This window comes from Anomaloglossus baeobatrachus, chromosome 1 (assembly GCF_048569485.1).
Source record: "Anomaloglossus baeobatrachus isolate aAnoBae1 chromosome 1, aAnoBae1.hap1, whole genome shotgun sequence".
Lineage (NCBI taxonomy): Eukaryota > Metazoa > Chordata > Amphibia > Anura > Aromobatidae > Anomaloglossus > Anomaloglossus baeobatrachus.
Window position 1 is genome coordinate 838,604,120 of NC_134353.1, and position 20,670 is coordinate 838,624,789.

Consider the following 20,670-nt stretch of genomic DNA (forward strand, 5'->3'; position numbering starts at 1 on the left):
GCTGTGATGTTTGTTACACTAAAAATCTACTCCAGTCAGTGACTGGAGTAACTGGTGCAAAGAGGAGCATGCTACTCATTAAACAAGCCAGATTCATTAAGAGGAGCACATCTCTTAATGAATCAGGAATGTCTGACTCATACACACACCCACTCATCAAGGGCAGTAAGAAAATCATGAGCCTTGATGAATTGAAGCCTATATGTCTTGTGCTTTTTGGATGATCTCATCTATATGCATTTTAGTGGAAAGGAGATCTTTTTTTGTCATCAGTGATAAAGGGGGGTTTCTTATTCCCATCAGAGGTAATTAGTTTGAGTGTTTAGCATCCAATTCTACAAAATATGAGCACATAAGTACAATAAGTTGAGAATGAACCTATAAAAAATATAACCTTATGGGAAGTGATTGACTCCAAAGTAATTTGCAAATCAAGCTGTCTTCCGGAGACAAGATTGTGTCGCCATCACCCTTGAGAACCACATGATTAAGAACATAAAGAGAGGTTTTCAAACTTGTCTTTTTCTTCCCTACCTAGCAACATGGGGGGATATATCAATGGTGCAATCTGTTCAGCCGCAAAGGGGCGCATGGGGTAAGGGGGACACTTCCACATCCAAAGCAGGTGGACTTGTGTATTATGATGAGCTATTGGGTTGCAAAGGGGTCCCGTATACTGTTCTTGCACAGGGGCCCTTGTCTGTCATTGTCCGCCAATGTCTAGCAATGTAATTACCGTATTTTTTGGAATATAAGATGCACTTTTCCACCTAAAAAATTGTAAGGAGAATGAGATAAGGGGTGTGTCTTAAAATCCGAATGCACCTTACTGGGAGGTGGTGGAGAGGGGTCACAGAAGGCAAGCACTGTGCTGTGCTGGGGCCTGTGCAGTAGCAGGCTGTGCTGGCACCTGTGCAGCAGCGGGCTGTGCTGGGGCCTATGCGGCAGCAGGCTGTGTTGGGGCCTGTGCGGCGGACTGTGTTGGGGCTGTTGTGGTGGCGGGCAGTGCCGGGGCCTGTGAGGCAGGATCATCCTAAACATGTCAGCGGTGTGGGGTTCAAATAATGGTGCCCGGAGGCAGTGTGTGCACAGATGGAGGTCTCAGCTCAAGATCTCATCTGCGCATGTGCCGCCTCTAGCCCATTGATTTGCAAGCAGCGGATTTAAGGAAAATGGCACCCGGAGGTGGCGCATGCGCAGATGAGTTCTCAGCCTGTCATTGAGCCAATAGCTCAATCTGCACATGCGTTGAATCCGGGTGCCATTTCTTTGAAGCCCTCACCACTGACAGTTTCTGGAAGTTGCCTACCTCACAGCATCTGGGACATCCACTGCCTGCATTGCTCATAGCATCACCCTGCTCCATCACCGCCCGTGCCTCCTGTTACCATTTTCCACCACCGCTGCCATCTTACCCTCGTAAGAGACCACTGGATTGTAAGACGGACCCCATATTTTTCCCTTTTTTGTCTCTAAATTTATGGTGCATCTTATAATCCAGTATAGTTTATAAACCAAAAAATATGGTAGTTGTCCTCCCTAAATCTCCTGACTGGTTCTCTTTATGATTCTGCCAAGTTATTACAGTTTTACTTGAATATCTATTTCCCTTACATACCGATTTCACAAAGCTCTCCGCTGAATCCAGGCATACACGTGCAGACATATGAGGAAGCTCCACGACCATAGCATGTTCCTCCTTGCTGACAAGGATTTACCTTGCAAGGATCTTGGGCTGCAATAAGTTGATATCAGGATCATTAGTGGAATACTTTGTGGAGTAGAATTTTGACACGTTTATCAAAGCTGACAATATAAAGTATACAATAAAGTATATATTATAGAACTAACTATTGTCTATTGTCTCATATTAACCATTGGTGACCATGATGTTTTTCTTTCATTATGTATGTCTACGTCACTCATTGCCAACTTTACCTTTTGGAATATGAAGATAATGCTGAAGAAATGTAAAAACTCAATTGCTGAATTAATATAATGCACAGATACATATATACATGAAAGAGCACATATGGATGAAGACCAGTGAGAAACATTGCCAGTAAAGCTATGCAACCAATGACAATGAATGACAGCACTGACATTATTAGACCATCCTCGGGCAAAAGGTAATGATTAATGATGGATACTGTACACACACACAGACACATACATATATATATATATATATATATATATATATATATACATAAAGACATAATATTAAAGAGCAATCACGCAACCAGGGATAATTCTGTACACCAAAAAACTACACTCCAAATCTGTACTTAAAAGAATAAAATAAAATACTTGTATCTTACTTGTTATGCGAAGTTCCGTTTCATCAACATTATTACTAGTAGAGATCTGGATATCAATATCTGGTAGTGGTGTCACTCTCTCAAAAGGAGTATCTTCTGTTCCAGTTTTGACTATTTCAGCCTCTTCAGTTTGTCCAACAAGTTCTGGTGTTTTCTGCTCAGTCTCTGGGCCAGCTGGTACTACCTCAATACTTTCTGTAGATGCAATGTAAAATGATGGACTAGGCACAGCCTTCTCCTCAGAATCTATTTCAATGTCTGGTTCATTAGTACGTTCAGAACTTTCACTCTCAATGGTGATAATTTTCCCTCCCACAACATAAAATGTAAGGGAGGGTTTTGTTTGAATTTGAATTTTTTCAGTAACATCAGAAGGTTCTGGTGGGCTTTCTGTTGCATCAATTGACTCAATGCCTGTTGGTTTGTAAGTAGCAGTAATATCAGCAATAACTTCTTGTCCTGAGACATCATGGTCAGTTCCAGCACCAGAGGATGGTAAAGTACTTGGAATAATTTTTCCTGTGTAATCTGATGCGCCATTGACAAGAATGACAGTGACAGGAGCTTTGGGCTCTTCGGTGACTGACACGACACTTTCCACCTCTGTTACATCAATAATTGATGGCACACTTTCACTAATACTGTCTGTTATATGGACCTGTGGTTGCCTGGAAGTTTCAATCACATCAGTATCTTTTGTGGAAGATTCAGGACTAAATAATTCATCCTTAGATATTTCAGAGGTGGCTTTAGGACTGGCTGAAAATACAAATTGAACATCTGGCTGATCTGTGACAACTTTCTCCTCAAGTGTTACAGCCTGAATATCAGTGGAACTCAATGAAACTTCTGCTGTAGACTGAACTGTGTCTTCTTTGACAGTAATTTTAGATGTTGAATATAGCTCATCTGTTGAGGCTTCAATTTTTTTACTGAAGTCCTCAACAGAAAGAATACTTGGGGTAGTTTGAACTTTGTCCTGCCTAGTTTCCTCACTAGTTGATGAAGTGAGATATTGCTCTGCTTCTGTTGTTCCTTGACCTACTTCTGTCTTCTCTATATCTGATTGAGAAATGGTATCATCTTTAGGTGATTCAGTCATGGTCACATCATCCAAATCTTTGCTAACAATGACTAGTACAGTGGATGTAGTGGATGTTTTGTCAGAAACAGTTTCAGAGATTTCTGTACTTGGAAAACTGATTGATTCAACATCTTTCTGAGTGGGCACAGGGAATGTAGAAGCAAATACGCTTGCTTGAACTGGTTGTTGGGTTACACCTGCAGCTTTCAAAGGTAGTTCTGAGCCAGATCCCTCTGTTGAACCCTCGAATAAATCAATATGAGGAACAGTGAATGTTTTCTTGATATCAGAACTAACTGTTCCCGCTATTGTGGACTGGATAACACTACTTTCCTTTGTTGGTAATTGTGTTGATTGTTGCTGAACATCATCTTTACTTGTGACTCTTCTGGATTCTACGACAGAAATGCCACCATCTGTCACCTCTTTTAATATGAATGTGGCATCTTCAGAAGATGTTGGTGAATGAACCTCAGTTTGTTGAGCAGTTGAAAGCTTTATTTGATGATCTGGTTCTATTGTCTCTGAAGGTATCGTCGTAGAGTCAATTGAACTTAGAGTAGTAACTTTAACATCAATGATAGGTTCCTTAGTGAACACATCATCTCCAGAGCCTTGCTGTTCTGTATGAACCTCAGTTTGTTGAGATGTTGAAAGCTGAATTAGCTGATCAGGTTGTAGTGACTCTGGAGATATGGTAGTAGTGTCAGCGTCTGATTTAGCTGGAATTACGGTAGTAACTTTAGCAGCAATAGGTTTCTCAGTAAGTATATCATCTCCAGAACTTTGCTCAGTAAACAGTTCTGCAGACTTCTCTGGCTCAGTTGTGGACTGCACATGATAATATGTAGATTTGTCTACAGCTTCTGTTGTAGAAATAACATGATCATCTGTTTCTTTAGGACTTGTTGTAGCATTCTCACCAGTAACATCTTCAAGTTGTGTAGTAATATCTGTGGACTGTGTAGTTGACAATGAATCCAGTGTTATTTTTTCTTTACTTTCTGGATACTGGTCACTAGTCAAGAGTGCAGGATCAGATGTGATTTCTTCTTCATCTTTTTTTCCAGGTGAAGGAGATGTCAAATCAGTGTAGAGTTTGGTTATGGGTGTAGCATCAAAAAATGGTTCTCCAGAGCCTTCAACTTCAGATTTTTCTGTGGAAATTTTCTCTTCAGCTATAGTAACTGCTGATGACGGAAGTTCCTCTGTTAATCGTGTGCTAGTCTTCTCATCCAGAATAAATTCAGATGGAATGGGTGTAGAACTAACTACTTCACTTATGGAGTCATTAGGTTGTGATATCCATATACTACTAATAGTACTTTCTGCTATTACTTCTGAGCCAGGTGTTTTACCAGTACCAATCATGAATTCTTTTTCATCTTCAACACTTATAGGATATGTTGTTACTACCGTAGTTTGCAAAACTTCTTCTGTAGCCGAGTATGTTTCGTCTATTAGTAAATGAGATGTGCTTGGGCTAAGACTGATCAGTGATGCTGGACCTTCTGTTTTTTGGGTTAAAACTTGCAAATCACTGACAAATTCAGTCTTTGGTGACAAAGTTACTGCGAAAATGTGTTCTTTTGTGCCTGATGTTGCAATAGGAGAATCTGAGTGTGTTACTAATTCCACACCTGAACCCTCAAATGTCACTATTTCCTCTACTTTTATTGGTGTATCGTCTGATGTTCCTACAGTTTCAGGACTAACTACATAGCTTCCAATAGATGTTAATTCAGCCACAATGGATGATGTTGGTACAGGACTTGAAATCGTTTCCAAATCGCCAGAGCCTAAATCATCAAGTTGGGTACTGCTGGGTCTCTGAACTGTGGAGACCGTGCTATGCTCTAGCATGACTTCTGGATGATCAGTGATTATACTACTTGTTTTAATCTCTACTTCCGATGACTCTGTTTCTTTTGTTTTGTCACGTTCTGTCGTTAGGGAATCAGAAAGCTGTGGCTGTTGCGTCTGTGTTATTTCGCCAATAGGAGCAGTTGTACTAAACAAATCTTCTTCTACTCCAGAACCAGAGTCAGTAAATAATGGCAATGCGCTGATCCCATCCTTTAACTGGGGTAATTTTGTATAAGTTTGTAAATCTTCTTTGTCTGTAATTGAGAAAGCGGTTTCAGGTTTACTTGAAGATGAAATTGCTAAGACCTCTTGTGAATCACCAGAGCCCAGATCAGTAACTGGTAAGCTAGCAGTTACTCTGTCTTTTAAAGTTGCATGACTAGTTTGTGTTTCGATGCTTAATATGGATTCCTCAGTTGGCACAACACTGGCACCTTCACTGAGTTTTTCTGATATTTCAGTACTTGTGGAAGTAATTGAAGATGTAAACACCACATCTTCATCTCCTGAGCCATATTCAGAGGTGGCTATTAGCTGAGAAGCAACCTCTGTGATCACCTCTGGGGGACTGATGGAGGACACGGGTATAAACTTTGTCTCCAAACTCTCATGTGTAGATATTTTAGTCTCTTCTGTGCTTAACTGAATTGATTGTGGTGTATCAGTTGAAGTTTCCGCAGTTTTTGCTTCTTCTGAACTCTTTGATAATTCAATAGTTGGCAAAACTGTAATAATATCTTCCAGTTCTGGTTCTGCTTTGGATTCTGATCTTGTTATGAATGAAACTGTGGACAACTTCTCTTCATCACCTGAGCCTTCCTCTGTGATTGAAGATGCAGTGCTAACAATTGCATCTTTAGTCTCAATAATAGCAGGCAATGATGTGACTTCTATTTTAACACTTTCAGAAGATATAGATTCTACAGTGGAAGGCCATACTGGAAAACTAGATATTGTTTCTTGTATCTTTTCTGTTGCTGTTTCAGAATGAAGTTGTTTCGGAGTGATTGTTGAAATGACATCAACAGTTGATTCAGTTTGACCAGAACCAAAAAAGTCTTCTGTTGTTTCAGTTGATAATTTTTTTGCTTCTTCTACAGATGTTGTTGTATACAGTTGTGAAGTTTCTATTTCACTTTGGGCATACACAGAAGGTTTAGTAGTAAAATACACCTCCTCTCCAGAGCCCTCAATTGTAAAAGGAAAACCAGTGCTGAATTTTTCTGAGACTGAGTCTTTTGTGACCTCTTGTACAGATGACACTCTATGATCACCTGTAGTGAGTTTTGCTCTTGGTGTACTAAATATTATGGAATCATCTACACTCGAAGTTAATTCAACATCACCTGATCCAAATATGTCATATGTACCATCCTTTACAGTTGGTGCTGGTGATATATGTTTGTCAGAAAATGGGAACTGGGTAGATATTGGTTCTTCTGATGTCTCAACCACTTCAGACTTCTCTGTACTTTCCTTATCAGGTAATTTAGTTTTTATTTCTGTTGGTATGGTTGTAGCAAATATATTATCATCGGTTTCTTTCTCTCCTGAGGCTTCAGAAGCAAACAGTTGGTGTGCACTTGTAGGTTGTTGAGTTTGTGGCTCTACAGGCTGATCAGTTATGGTGGTAGAAGAATCTGTAATGGCATCTGTTAGTGTCACCTTATCCTCAGGTATTTCTGGTTTTGATATATCGCTACTTTCAGTATATGGCAATGGGGAACTTTGTTGTACTTCTGTAGACTTCACTTCTGCTACAGATGTCTCGGTGGAATCAGTATCAACCTTTTCTGTTTTAACTTTGAGTGTTGCACTTATACTGGCAGTACCAGCAACAGCTGAGCTCTCTGTTGGTATGATGGTGTCTACAGAAGTAGATTTTACTACTATTTCACTAGTTTTAGAAGTATGTACTTCTAAAGTAGATTGGTCTTCGGTGGTAAAAACTGCAGCTGACCCCTCTGTGTCGTCAGGAAGTTGGAATGTTTCTAGTGCTTTAGTTGAAATGCTGTCTTCTTCACTTCTTTCAGTAACTACCCAACTGGTTTTTGTAATATCTTGAGCAGGTGATGAAGTGACCTGAGAAGGTGTTTCTGTAGACACAATAATCTTTGCTTCCTTCAAAACCTGTGTTGTGTATTCTTCCCTGTCTTTAAATACTTGTACTGGTGTTGTAACATTGCTGATGGACTCTATCTCATCACCAGATCCTTCTGGAAGAAATAATATAGATGAAGCTTCTATAAGTTTTAGTGGACCAGTGGTTGCAACTCCTAGTTCTACTTGTGAGTCGGGTACAGTTGAAGCATCCTCCAGTAGAATAATTTTTGTTGTGGGTAGGATTGATGCTGAACCTTGTGTTACAATTTCGGGCAGTTCATAGCTTGGAGATGGCTTAAAAGACGTTTCTGCTGAGCTCTCAGAAATTAAAATGGTTGGTTTAGCACTTGAAGGGACATCGGATTCTTTATCACCGGAAGATTCTATAGTAAATATGGGTAATTCTTGTGTAGAACTGGGTTGCAATAGTGTTTTGGGCTCTGTTGATGTTAAATCCTCAACTTTTAAAATAGGTTGAGTAGTGGGTAGGTCTTTCACTTTAATTTCAGTATCACCACTTGCTTCAGGCTCTTGTGATTCAACAGAAGTAAATTCTGGTGTGTCTGTCTGACGGACACTTTGCTCAGTAACTTCACTGAGTGGAGTAACTGATGCAATTAAGGAGGGTGTGACACTTTCAACCTGGTCTCCTTTAGCCTCCTCTGTTTTTGATAGTTTTGGTTCTGGTGTAATTTCTTGCTTTCCATTTATAAATTTTAAAGATGGTGATGTAGCAGCTGCAGTAGTATTGTCACACTCAGTCTCCTCCTCAGAAGAACTTGGTGGTAAAATTTCAAAGAATGGAAATTCCACAGAGTCACTAATGTTATGTGTTGAAATACCCAATTTTTCAAGAAGCTGGTCCACTGGTCCTGTTGAAAAACAAATAGTGCTTTTAGCTTGTGAATGTGTTAATGCACCAGCATATATGGCAGTATTATTGCCAATGAACTGTAAATAAAGTTAATGACGTTAATAAACATGATATTTACCATGAATGAACATGATAGACAAGGACAACGTAGCAAAGCAGACAACATTGTAAAACAATGAGGTGAGGCGTCTGCAACATCATTGCATCATAATTTACATAGTAAATTAGTAACATAATAAAACATTTGTTAGTTTTACTCCTTTTTTTCATTTCAAATAGCATATTTCCTTAAAAATTAATAACTGTAACCAAATTGTAATACATATTATTTGCATATACCAATAACAGAGCTTTGCAATGCATCATCCGAGTTTGTCATTTGATACATCATCATAGAATCATGAATGGAGCTGAGTAAGAAAAAACAACATATTATGAGTCTAAAAAGAGTTTTTCAGCCGGAAAATCTAATGTCCTACCCATACAATGAATATGAAAGTCTGATATGAAATGAATATTTCATCAGTGGGTGTCCAACTCTTGGCACCACCACCAATCAGTTGATTGAGGGGCCATGAGCACTGCAAACTCTTGTTATGCACAGCTCTGTACAGTAAAGGTGTGGTCCACTAGAAAGCATAGTGGCTAAAATGGTGTAAAGCTGTGACAGGCGGAATTTTCTAAATACCTTCTGTTGTCCATTCTGCCTGTGAGTGGCGCTATCGCTGTCCACTCATTACTCACCATGTGACCCAGGCTGAAGTGACCTCTGATGTCTGATGATGTCAGGTAAACTTTCGAAATTGGAAGTTGACACGACATCACCAAGGCGGGACACAGTCTCCGTGAGTGACTGGGCTGTGGGTGGAGATTCACTGCACATCACAGCCCAGCATCACTTGTGCTTGCGGCACTCTGTGGTGAAGGAGAGAATACACAAGCCCAGTCACTCACAGAGACTGTGTTCCGTCTTGGTGATGCCGGTCAACTTCTAGTTCCGGAAGTTGACATGACATCACCAGACATCAGAGGTCACTGCAGCCCGGGTGACATGATGGGGGATGAGTGGACAGCAAAAGCGCTGCTCACAGGCTGAATGGGCTACAAAAGATTTGTAGAAAAAGCCTTCTGTGTCAGTTTTACACTGATGTGTCCACTATGCTTTGTAGTGGACCACCTCTTTAACGAATGGCTCTGCCTGGCACTGCGGCTCCATTCTATTGACTTGAATTGGGCAATCTACAGAGAGCTGCAGAATCAGCCACAGCCTTTAGAAAATATACAGAGATATGTGAGGTAAGCACAACTGGTTTAGTCTATATTTATGCACCTTGATCGCAACATTAAGGTAGGTTTTTCTCTGAAACGTTGAAGTGTTTCAAAGAGGAACATATATGACTCCAGTCATGCCAGGATCTGGTTCAAGTTGCCAGTTTTAATCAGTGATTGACAGCTAACTCTGTATACACACTTAAGCCAGCCATAAACATTAGATGCCGGTACAAGGCCAAGCAAGCCTATGTATGGAAAAGATAGCTGAGCTAGCTATCGGCCAAATGATGAGCTGAAGCATTGTTTGGCTGACAGTCAAGCATCTAATGTGTATGGGTGGATTAGGTATGCATAAAGAGTGAGCTGTCAATCACTGATTAAAATTGGCAACTTGAACCAGAGACAAGCATGATTGCTGCCACATATGTCCTTTTTCCATACAGAGGTTTGCTTGGCCAAGCTCTCGTGTTATAGTTGAGAAAGTTGGCAACAAAAATTTCTGCTGGAGTCTTATCTCCATAAGGACAAAACAATTGGCAGTCTGAAGTCGGACATGGTAGATCGTCATATCCCCGACAATGAGTTCATCAGCGCCTACATAGACATTAGAGTGTCAGATAATGGGGTTTGATCAACCTTGGTCAAATTTGTATGGGGACCTTTACACAGTGAAAATAATCAATCTAACCACCCACTAGACCTGAATGCACAGAAACAGAAGGAGATTTATTGTATAAAATACATGTTTTATTGAATTTTTCCAATAGATTTATATATCAATCTGTTCAGCGTCCCTTGCTGCAGGTTTGCGCTGCATTTCCAAGCTGACAGGCTCACTTTAAGATTTATTTAAAAAATACCAAATCTGCCCTTTACAGCAAATCGATTCCTAAATGTCATGAAAGTAGTAATACTTAACAAGCGCCTTTGGGTATGGTATAGTAATAGTCATTGTTCATTTGAGGTGCAGCCATAATGCCATAACAGAAAGAAAAAGTGCAGAAATGAACAGTGAATCCATGGTAAATCTTGGCCCCATCTTATTTATTCCTGTACTCTTAGAGCATGATTCTGACCTATTTACAATCCCAAAAATGTTTTAACCCTTATACCACACATAAACCCTCACCCACATATACTGAGCATGATTGAATTATCACTAAATATGAATCGGATAATAAATACGACTAAAAAAATGTCTTAAGACAACACACAAAGTGGGTGGCAAGGCTTTGTATTAATTCCCAACTACTTGGCTGGACACCAGTGTCCCCATAAAACACAGTAACCCTTGGTCACTTCTTGCATAATGTTTTTCTATTACTCACTTTACACAAAAACTGGTTTAATACACCATTGGCTTGGAAGGGAAACTAGATACCAGTGTCTGTATATACAACACATATGGACATCTGTTTTCCATAGGGGCTTTATAACTTGGGAAGCACTTTATTTAATAAATGTGTATAGATAGGGCAGACTAGCACCATCTTATGAAGTGGGATTTTGTACTCAAAGGATCATATTGCTAATTAGGTGCAGTCTCATGTGTTCCATAATTAGGCAAAATTGTAAGGTAAGTGAAAGTCAAAATTATTGTAAGGCCCTAGAGTCTCTCATGCGAGAGAATCGGGCAGATTCTGCTAATGACACTCAGATCAAACTCTATCTGTGAATGATGCTGCCCTCTAGTTTCCTATTTTAAAAATATCACTCTGACTACCTACAGTCACCACTAGAGGGAGCTTAGATGCTGAATGCATACAGGTGTACACTGAACTTAACAAATCTTTCACAATAGATAACCATTTCAGTAAACATTGTAAAAATAAAACAGTAGCAAAAACTATCTTTTCATTATACAGCTGACCAGAAAGGGGAATAAAACGCAATGAAAAAGTGATATAAAAATAAAAATGATATCTCTGAAAATGTCATCTTGTCCCACAAAAAACAAGCTGCTATACAACTCAGCAAAAAAAATAATAAACCTATGGCTTTATTATTCTTCTCAGGAAAAAGTGGCTAAACTTAAAAAAACAAACTACCATATATAAATGTGGTATCATTGTAATCGTACTGACCCAAAGAATAAAGCTGTGTTATCACTTTCACAACACTGTTAAAGGGGTTTCTTCTTGATTTTGCCTCACAAAAAGTGGAATAGAAAGCAATAAGCAGATATTCTGTGGCCCAAATGGTACCAATAAAAAGTCAAAGGCGGGCTTTGCACGCTGCGACATTGCAAGCCGATGCTTGGGATGCCGAGCGCGATAGTCCCTGCCTCCGTCGCAGGTGCGATATCTAGTGATAGCTGCCGTAGCGAATATTATCACTACGGCAGCTTCACACGCACTCGCCTCCCCTGCGACGTCGCTCTGGCCGGCGATCCGCCTCCTTATTAAGGGGGCAGGTCGTGCGGCGTCACAGTGACGTCACACGGCAGGTGACCAATAGAAGCGGAGGGGTGGAGCTGAGCGGGACGTAAACATCTCCTCCTCCACCTCCTTCCTTCCGCATAGCCGGCGTGAGCTGCTGGAGGCAGGTAAGGTGATGTTCCTCACTCCTGCCGCTTTACACACAGCAATGTGTGCTGCTGCAGAAGCGAGGAATAACATCGTACCGTCGCTGCAGCTTAATTATGGTTTTCCCCGACCCTGCACCGATGATATGATTACAACGCTTTTGTGCTTGTTAATCGTATCATCTAGGATTTACACACTACGATGTCGGGAGCGACACACGGAAGTGCATCACTTTCGACATGACCCCACCAACATCGCACTTGTGATGTCGGGAGCGACACACGGAAGTGCATCACTTTCGACATGACCCCACCGACATCGCACTTGTGATGTCGCAACGTGCAAAGTACCCCTAACTCATCCCACAAACAACAAACCCATACATAACTCTGTTGGCAGAAAAATAAAAAAAATAGCCTTCAGAATTCAGTAATGCAACAAACTTTTACTTTGTAAAACAGCATTTTTTAGTGTGATAGTAGCCAAACCTTATACTGCAAAGTAAAAGACATAAAAAATAAAGAAAATTCTTCAGCTGCTGTTGATTTGTTTATTCTGCTTCCCAAAGATCGCAGTAAGACTTGGCTCACATTTATCCTGTGCTCTACGCTGAACACTTACACCGGGGACTACATGTAAATCTCTAAAAAAACATGATTCAGACAAAATTACCAATAGAAAATACACAGTAATTAGGCAGAGGGAGTCACTTTTAACTCCAGTCTGGCCTGTGGCCTGGCGGTGTCCATCTTTTTATTATGTTTTCAGGCGTACACAAAAGTGCAGTCACCAACAGTTTTGTGTACCTGAAAAGGACATCCCTGAACTCTGCTGCCTCATTAGAGAATGGATTCATCGGGGGTTTCATCTGAATCACATATTTTGGAGATGTAGATGGAAATCCTGATGTAAGTGCTCAGCATAGAGCACAGGATAAATGTGAACTGATCCAAAATCTTCTGTATCCAAATCACCACAAAGTAGCATTCAACTCAACCCATAAAAATACAAGTCCCCACTTAGGTCCATCATTTGTTAACAGAAATATAGGGGGCTTTCACATTACTGGCAGCAAAAAGGCTGTGAAAAAGCACTATAGATCACCCCAAAATAAATCCAGCAAAATCTGTGCTCCCAAATTCAAATGCCCTCCTGTCTTCTGAGCCCCACAATGTGCCTAAATCAAAGTTAACGTCAACAAGTTTAGCATTATTCTAGTGAGCAGACCCACTTAATTAATGGGGTGCATGTCTCCAGAAGCATGAGCTGGGAACAAAAGTGTATTTTATTTTAACTAGGGGAAACAATTGGAATTAGATGGGGTTGTCCTAGTTGTGGACAACCCCTTTCAATAATAATCCATCAGTGATGTTATTCTGGAGTCCAATGGTGAAGTTTCTATCTGTCTTTTTCCAGAATGGGAAGTGAGTACAGGGTCTTTTATTTTAATGGGGGAAAACAAGTGGAATCAGAAGGGTGTGCAACACAGTGGCTGCAGAAGGCAAAATGTTTCATGAAACTCAATTAAAAAAAAAATTGATTCTTTTTAGTCAAAATTATGTTCATTTAAGAAAGATATTTTATAAAGATAAATATGCATAATATTTATGAGAAGCCATAATGTCACTGTTAAAACAGTTCCAAAGTTGTAAAAACATTATAGGCCTCTGTCACCAAAGTGCCTTTGTTGTCCATAGCAACCAATCAGAGTTCAGCTTTCATTTCCTACACTGCCCATGAAAAATGAAACATAAGCTCTGACTGGTTGCTATGAGAAACAAAGATAGTGTTCGTATTAGACAGTTTTGATAAAGGAGGCCCAATGTGTCTCATATATACAAAAACTCATAAAATGGTGACCATGAAAGGTGCAAACAGTATGAAGCTGGCAGTGTATAGAACATGTCTAGATATTTGTTCCATTGCGTCATTTCTCATGCAATACTGTGATCTTTGACTTGACATGTGTGAAGTATATAGAGCAAAGTAGAGTCGTTGAACTATGGCGGCCTGTAAACACTGATAATGTCTTTCTGTAAACTGTTACTCAGGGCAAACAGCAGTCAGAGCTGTCAAACAATTCATCTCTGATTTCAAAAGGGAGCACACATCTGTATTTCCCATCCTCCAGGCTAATGGTTCGGACGTGTTGTAATTGCTTTTCAGAAGCCCCTCACCTGGAGATGAATATTAAACCAAGCATCTCAAGCATGAAACGCACCAACACTACTGTGGGAAAGTGAGATGAAAGGCGACACATTTACGCCCAGACAGACCCTATGTTAGTTATGTCTGTATGGAGCTTAACTGTTATTTCCCCTAAAAAAAAGTTAAACATTTTCCAATGATTAAAACCTCAAATCTAGTTAAAAACATAAAATAAAAAGTAGTAAAGGAGATGAACATAGTTTATCTACATATATGTGTCTATGTTAAGGGTATGTGCACATGGTGACGATAGTGTGTCGGCGTACTTTTTAAAGTAGAAGACACTTCATAACAACACTGGGGGTCTTTGTCGTAAAGCGTCTTGTTAGGGTATGTTCACACATTGCTTTTTTGCTGATTATTTTTTCTGCAGGAAAACCTGCTCTCTTGGCAGAAAAAAGCAGCTTCCAAAAAGCAGGCTTTGCTGTGTGAATTGTCTAAAGTACATGTTTAAATGAAAAAAAAACTATAGCTTTCAGAATTCGGTAATGCAAAATACTTTTATTATTATGTGTTTTTTAGTGTGCTATTAGCCAAACCTTAAAAAAAAAACATGGAAATCTGGTATCGTTGTAATCATATTGATTGGCGGAATAAAGCTGCCTAATCCCTTATACCGCAAGGGAAAAAATGTAAAAAAAGAAAAAAAGAAAAATTTTCAACTGTTGGGCGGCATGGTAGTTCAGTGGTTAGCACTGCAGTCTTGCAGCACTGGGGTCCAACAAGGACAACATCTGCAAGGAGTTTGTATATTCTCCCCGTGTTTGTGTGGGTTTCCTCCAACTACTCCGGCTTCCTCCCATACTCCAAAGACATAAAGATAGGGAATTTAGATTGTGAGCCCCAATGGGGACAGTGTTCCTGATGTATATAAAGCGCTGCAGAATATGTTAGCGCTATATTAAAAAAATAAAGATTTAACTGCTGTTGATTTGTTTATTTTGCCTCCCAAAAACTGCAGTACAGCGTGGCTCACATTTATCCTGCACTCTACACTGAGCACTTACACCTGGGATTACAAGTAATATCTGAAAAATGTGATTCAGACAAAATTCCCAATGAAAATTCACTGTAATGAGACAGAGAGCGTTACTTTGAACTCCTGTCTGGCAGTGTCCATCTTTTACGTATCTTTTTAGGTGTGCTCAAATGTGCGGCCATCAATAGTTTTGAGCACGTTTGAAAAGGACACCCCTGAACAGAGACCGAACAGAGTCCAAATTAACTCTACTACCTTATTAGTGAATGGATCTATAAGGGGGTTTCATCTGAATCACATATTTCAGAGATGTAGATGGAACCCCAATGTAACTGCTCAATATAGAGCACAGCATAAATATGAACTTATCCAAAATGTTTTGTAACAAAATCGCTACAAAATAGCATTCAACCACTCAACTCTGTCAGTTAGTTTCATTCAACACAAAGCAGCAAAAAATGCAGCAAAAAAAATGCAGTGTGCAATCACAGCAAAAAAAAAAACGCAGCATGCAATCGCAGCAAAAAAATGCAGCATGCAATCACAGTGCAAAAACAAGCTGTTTTACACTCTCATTTCTGCAAAAAAGTTGAAAGAGTTGACATGCTGCTTCTTTCATAAATGCAGCACTTTTCCATTTCAGTCAGGAAAAAAAGAAATCATGTGTCTGTGTGTGCAGGAGATTTTCTGGAATATCATAGCTTTTTGCTGGTAGTGTAATAAGCAGCTTTCAATTTGCATAAAACTCATGAAAACAATGAGCGTGAGCCGAGTGTTATTATACTGTGATGCGACCCTGGACTAATCTCCCTATCGCCTCCATTATCACCTGATGCATATATTCCACTGAACTCCGGTGTTATCCAAGTACAGTCCAATGTTTCACTCACACCCATAGATTTGTATGGGTGCGAGCAAATACGAATTGGATTCCACCCGTAACATGCTGGGATTGTTTTCTTGGTCAGATTAGGGCTGAGAAAAAAATTGCAGATGGGAACGGCCCCATAGAGAAACATTGGTCTGAGTGGAATGCGATGTTTTACAATTCTCTCTGCATGGAATATAGGACACAGTTTGTGATAGGGTAAGAAGCCATGCTGGTAAATTCAGTGCTACAAGGCCCTGAGCACATTTTGAGTATTTGGCGAATTTTTACCTCAGTATTTCTGAGCCAAAACCAAAAGTGAGACAGTCAGAGGAAAAGTATAATAAAAACACGTCACCACTTCTCCATGTTTTTACCCACTCCTGGTTTGGGCTTTCAAATACTGAGGTAAAAACTCACCAAATACTCAACATCTGCACGTGGCCTTAGGGCGGCTTTGCGCGTTGCGATATTGCACGTGCGATGTCGATGGGGTCAAATCGAAAGTGACGCACATCCGGCGTCGCAGTCGATATCGCAACGTGTAAAACCTTTTTGATACGATGAACGAGCGCAAAAGCGTCGTTATCGTATCATTGCTGCAGCCTCCGACATTTCCATAATGCCGGTGCAGCGACAGGTACGATGTTGTTCCTCGCTCCAGGAGCGAGGAACTTCACCTTACCTGTCGCCGGCTGCAATGAGAAGGATGGAGGTGGGCGGGATGTTTACATCCTGCTCATCTCCGCCCCTTCGCTTCAATTGGCCGCCTGCCGTGTGACGTCACTGTGACGCCGCACGACCCGCCCCCTAAGGAAGGAGGTGGATCGCCGGCCAGAGGGACGTCGCACGGCAGGTATGTGCGTGTAAAGCTGCCGTAGCGATAATAATCGCTACGGCAGCTTTCACTAGATATCGCACGTGCGACGGGGGCGGGACTATCGCTGCAGCATCGGTAACACATTGTGCAAATCCTGCCTTAGAGTATGTTCATGTAGCGCCCCTGAGCCACTCAGGGCACTACTAGAAACTGCATCCTCACCAGGACCTACCCCCAGGGACCTTGAACACCAGTGCCAGCAACACCTAGACACACCAAAATGCTAGTTACCACACCCCACCAGGGGTAATTGGCTAATTGGACACAAGGGGATGGCCACCTAGAGGGAGGAGCCAGACCAGGGGACTAGACAACCTGGTGGCAGGGGACAACAAACAGTCAAAAAGAGTCTGTAGTAGTGAGTAAAAGAGGAAAGACGTGGCTGGAGCTTGGTCATGTAACGGTGACCCCGGGGCACAGGAGAGTGGTCACCGGGGCAGGTACACCTGAGTACTGCTGGGACCAGAGCTCCAACGGGGCACAGGGCCCTAGGTCAGGTGACAGTTTCATAAGGCCTGGCAAATACCTGCACAGTGAGGGGACCTTCACAGATCTCACTGACCCACAGATCCAGTGGCACCAGCAGTAAAGCAAGGATCAGGGTTTGGGACACAGACCAGCCTACAGGGTCCACCAGGAGACTGCCACAAAAAGGGACAGTCGGGCCCCAAACCGCTCCACGCTACAGGTACCCAACCACACTGAGGGTGTCGGGGACAGAGCAACCGAGTCAACAACTGGCACTGGAAATACAGGGACCTGAACCAGCCATCCGTGGGTCAAGAGTGAGTAGAGATTGTTAACTACAACCTACAGTGTGGCCTCCCTTATTAATTGCGAAAGTCTCCATCATACATCTCCCCGGGCTCAGCCCTGCTTGCGGAGGGCCTACCACCATAGCTGCCATTACCACCAGCCCTAGGGGTAACCAACTCAGCAGCGTCGGTTCCCCCCATATTAATAGCAACCAGCAGGTGGCATCACACCAATGACTTTAATCTCCCCTGTAAATACTCCCCATTAAAAAAGCACCCAGGGCACAGGACCGGGCAACGGCCACCAAAGTGACATTCCCCAGTTATACACTGCCTGGGACCGAGTACCCATTCCCTGGGTGACACATTCACACTGCATTTTTTGCAGCATTTCATTTTTAGCAGATCTACTCACAAAATGCTAAAAATAATCTTCCTATTCAATACTATGTAAAAAAAAAAACTTGTTCATATGTTCAGTCTTTTCAGCATCTTTTGAACACTTCAAGCTTTCAAAAATGAGCGCCGTAAAAAAAACACAGTGTGAACATACCTTAACACATAGAAAGCTACTAGTAGTTTTAGACAATAGAGATGAAATGGTGGGTACTATAGACTCTTGGTGTAAACGTTGTTACACAATACTTTAAGTGTGTAATCACACTTTAAGATGTTGTGTCCCTGACAACTCTCAAAAGACTGGAAGGATTGTCTATGTATTCTAAGTACTGTATGTTGTATAATGGCAACACATCTGTGTCTCTGAGGAGGCCTACAAATGGGCTAAATATGGCCAAACTATCAATTGAAGCCCCCTAACTTGTGAAAGAAGACGGGTGATCCCATAAAAAGGCATTTCAGCTTGTTAAGCATTTCAATACCACCGTGAAAAGAAAAGAATTGGTCTATTCACATCGTTTTATGAACGTTTTTGTCTAAGCTGTAAATCCAATCCAGTGTCCCACCGAAATCTATTCTGTTGCTGGAGTCAGTAAAATCCAGTAGTGACAAGTCTCTAAATACCCCTTAGACGCCAGGACTATAAGAGACATGCCAGTAACATAACTCCCAGCATTGTAAAAGCTTTTCTGCAACTTAACAGCTATTTAACCTGTTCATCACCTGTTATACTCCTAATTGGAGGACTTAAAAAGGTATTCCCTTTAATTACATTTACACATATTTATTTATACATCATTAATGTCTGTTCACTGGGGGGTCCCTAGTCCCCCAAATTATACATGTGTTCTAACTTATACATCACTGCCTGCCCCATAGATCACCAGGAATAGTAATCAATTCACTTCTTTCTTTAGATTGGTTGGTCTTCAAGCCGTCAAATCACTGTCACAAAGAAATGCAAAACATATAAAACTGATATGCTTCATACGTGATTCGTGGGAGAGAAAAAACCCCTAAAATTTGCTTTCGAGCTGATACTGGCTTTATACAAAATAATGGCATATACTATTTGTAATATGTTATCGTTATAAAAAAAAATCAGTGTTTGAGTTTGGAGTTTGGGTGCTTTACGTATGCTGACCACTCGCCTGAGCATCGCTGTGCGCGGGTACACTCGGTGCTCAGCTCAGTGCGAGCCACTTGCAGTGTTTGAACGATGCACACTGGGGGTAAAATCAGCGTTATTGAATGTAGTGTGTACAAAGAAAAGAAAAACCCTGCCCTCGTTCCACCAAAAAGGCTTAACCTATGGCTGGCTGTATGTGGGCAGAGAGCTGAACTGCCAATCAGTGACTTCCAAGGAGGTTCGGGTCAAGTTCAGGTCCAAAACAGAACTTTATCTAAAGTCCGGCTGAACCAGCAAAACCCGAACTTCCACAGGTCCTCTCATCTCCACTTAAGAGTAGAGATGAGCGGACCCATGGAAGTTCGGTTTGGCAGATTTATCTGGATTTTAGATAAAGTTTGGTTTGGGACAGGGACATGACCTGAAGCTCAATTGAAGTCACTAACTGGGCATTTCGGGTCTCTGCCCACATACAGCCAGCCTAAACAGAACACTTTTTTTTCCATTTTTTTTGTTTAGTAAACACTACATCCGATAATGAAGTTATTACCCCCAGTGAGAGCCGTTCAAACAATACAAAAGGCTCGCACTGGGCTGAGCACCAAGCGTACCCGAGCACAGCGATGTTTTTTCCAGTGGTTTGCATATGTAAAGCATCTGAACTCAGAACCCAAACTCTGGGTTTTATTTATGTCAAGTCTGTGTTTGGTGTGAACACCGGACACCGAACCTCGGGTTCACTCATCTCTACTTAAGAGTCAGGTCACCCGCACCTGCATGTGCTCTTTTAAATAGATGAAGGGGAGAAAGCCTCTACCAGACACCTCTAGTGCCAGCTTATTTACTAGGAGAAGAAAATAGCATAGCACTTTGTAAGCTATCATGGACGATCCAGCTTTCCTCCAGTTTCATCTGTCTGGAGACAGAATTGCCCCATAAATATTACATGATTGCTTTTCCCACCATTAATTTTTAAAGGGCATTTAGACCTCATGTTCAATTCAGGAAATCCCCTGCAGATCCATAGTACAGAGTCGCAAGACTCCACGTGCTTGCCATGCAGCGCTCTGTTAGGTGCAATATATCAAAGCTGTTCTCCACTAGAAGCAAAGGAAAAATCCTTCATATGCCTTTGTACAACATGGACATAAGCCCTTGTAAAAAAATATTATATTTTACCTTAAAATGCTTACAATACCATAAATTTACACAGTACAGTACAAGAAACTTTGATCAAACACATAGCCAAAACAGAACAAAACCATGTCATCCAAGTCTACTCCTTCCTTAATTTTAACACTTCCATTAAACTTGCCAGAATCAACCAGACTAGAAATGTGAATAATTTATTTTTTTTTATAAGTACCTGCACTTGAGTAAATGACAAATATAAATGGATAGAAATCA

General features: G+C 41.0%; 1 protein-coding gene across 2 annotated transcripts in view; it reads right to left on the reverse strand.

Moving 5' to 3' along the window:
* Nucleotides 1–20,670, reverse strand: part of VCAN (versican) — a 145,633-nt gene that overhangs the window by 40,077 nt on the left and 84,886 nt on the right. Inside the window, exons 8-9 of one of the 2 annotated variants that reach the window (XM_075325136.1) lie at nucleotides 2,322–8,246; nucleotides 1,619–1,735 (exon numbers count right to left, since the gene is read on the reverse strand). In XM_075325136.1, the coding sequence (XP_075181251.1) occupies nucleotides 1,619–1,735; nucleotides 2,322–8,246 (6,042 nt within the window). The remainder of the gene's footprint in view (nucleotides 1–1,618; nucleotides 1,736–2,321; nucleotides 8,247–20,670) is intronic. The other variant, XM_075325137.1, reaches the window with a different exon arrangement.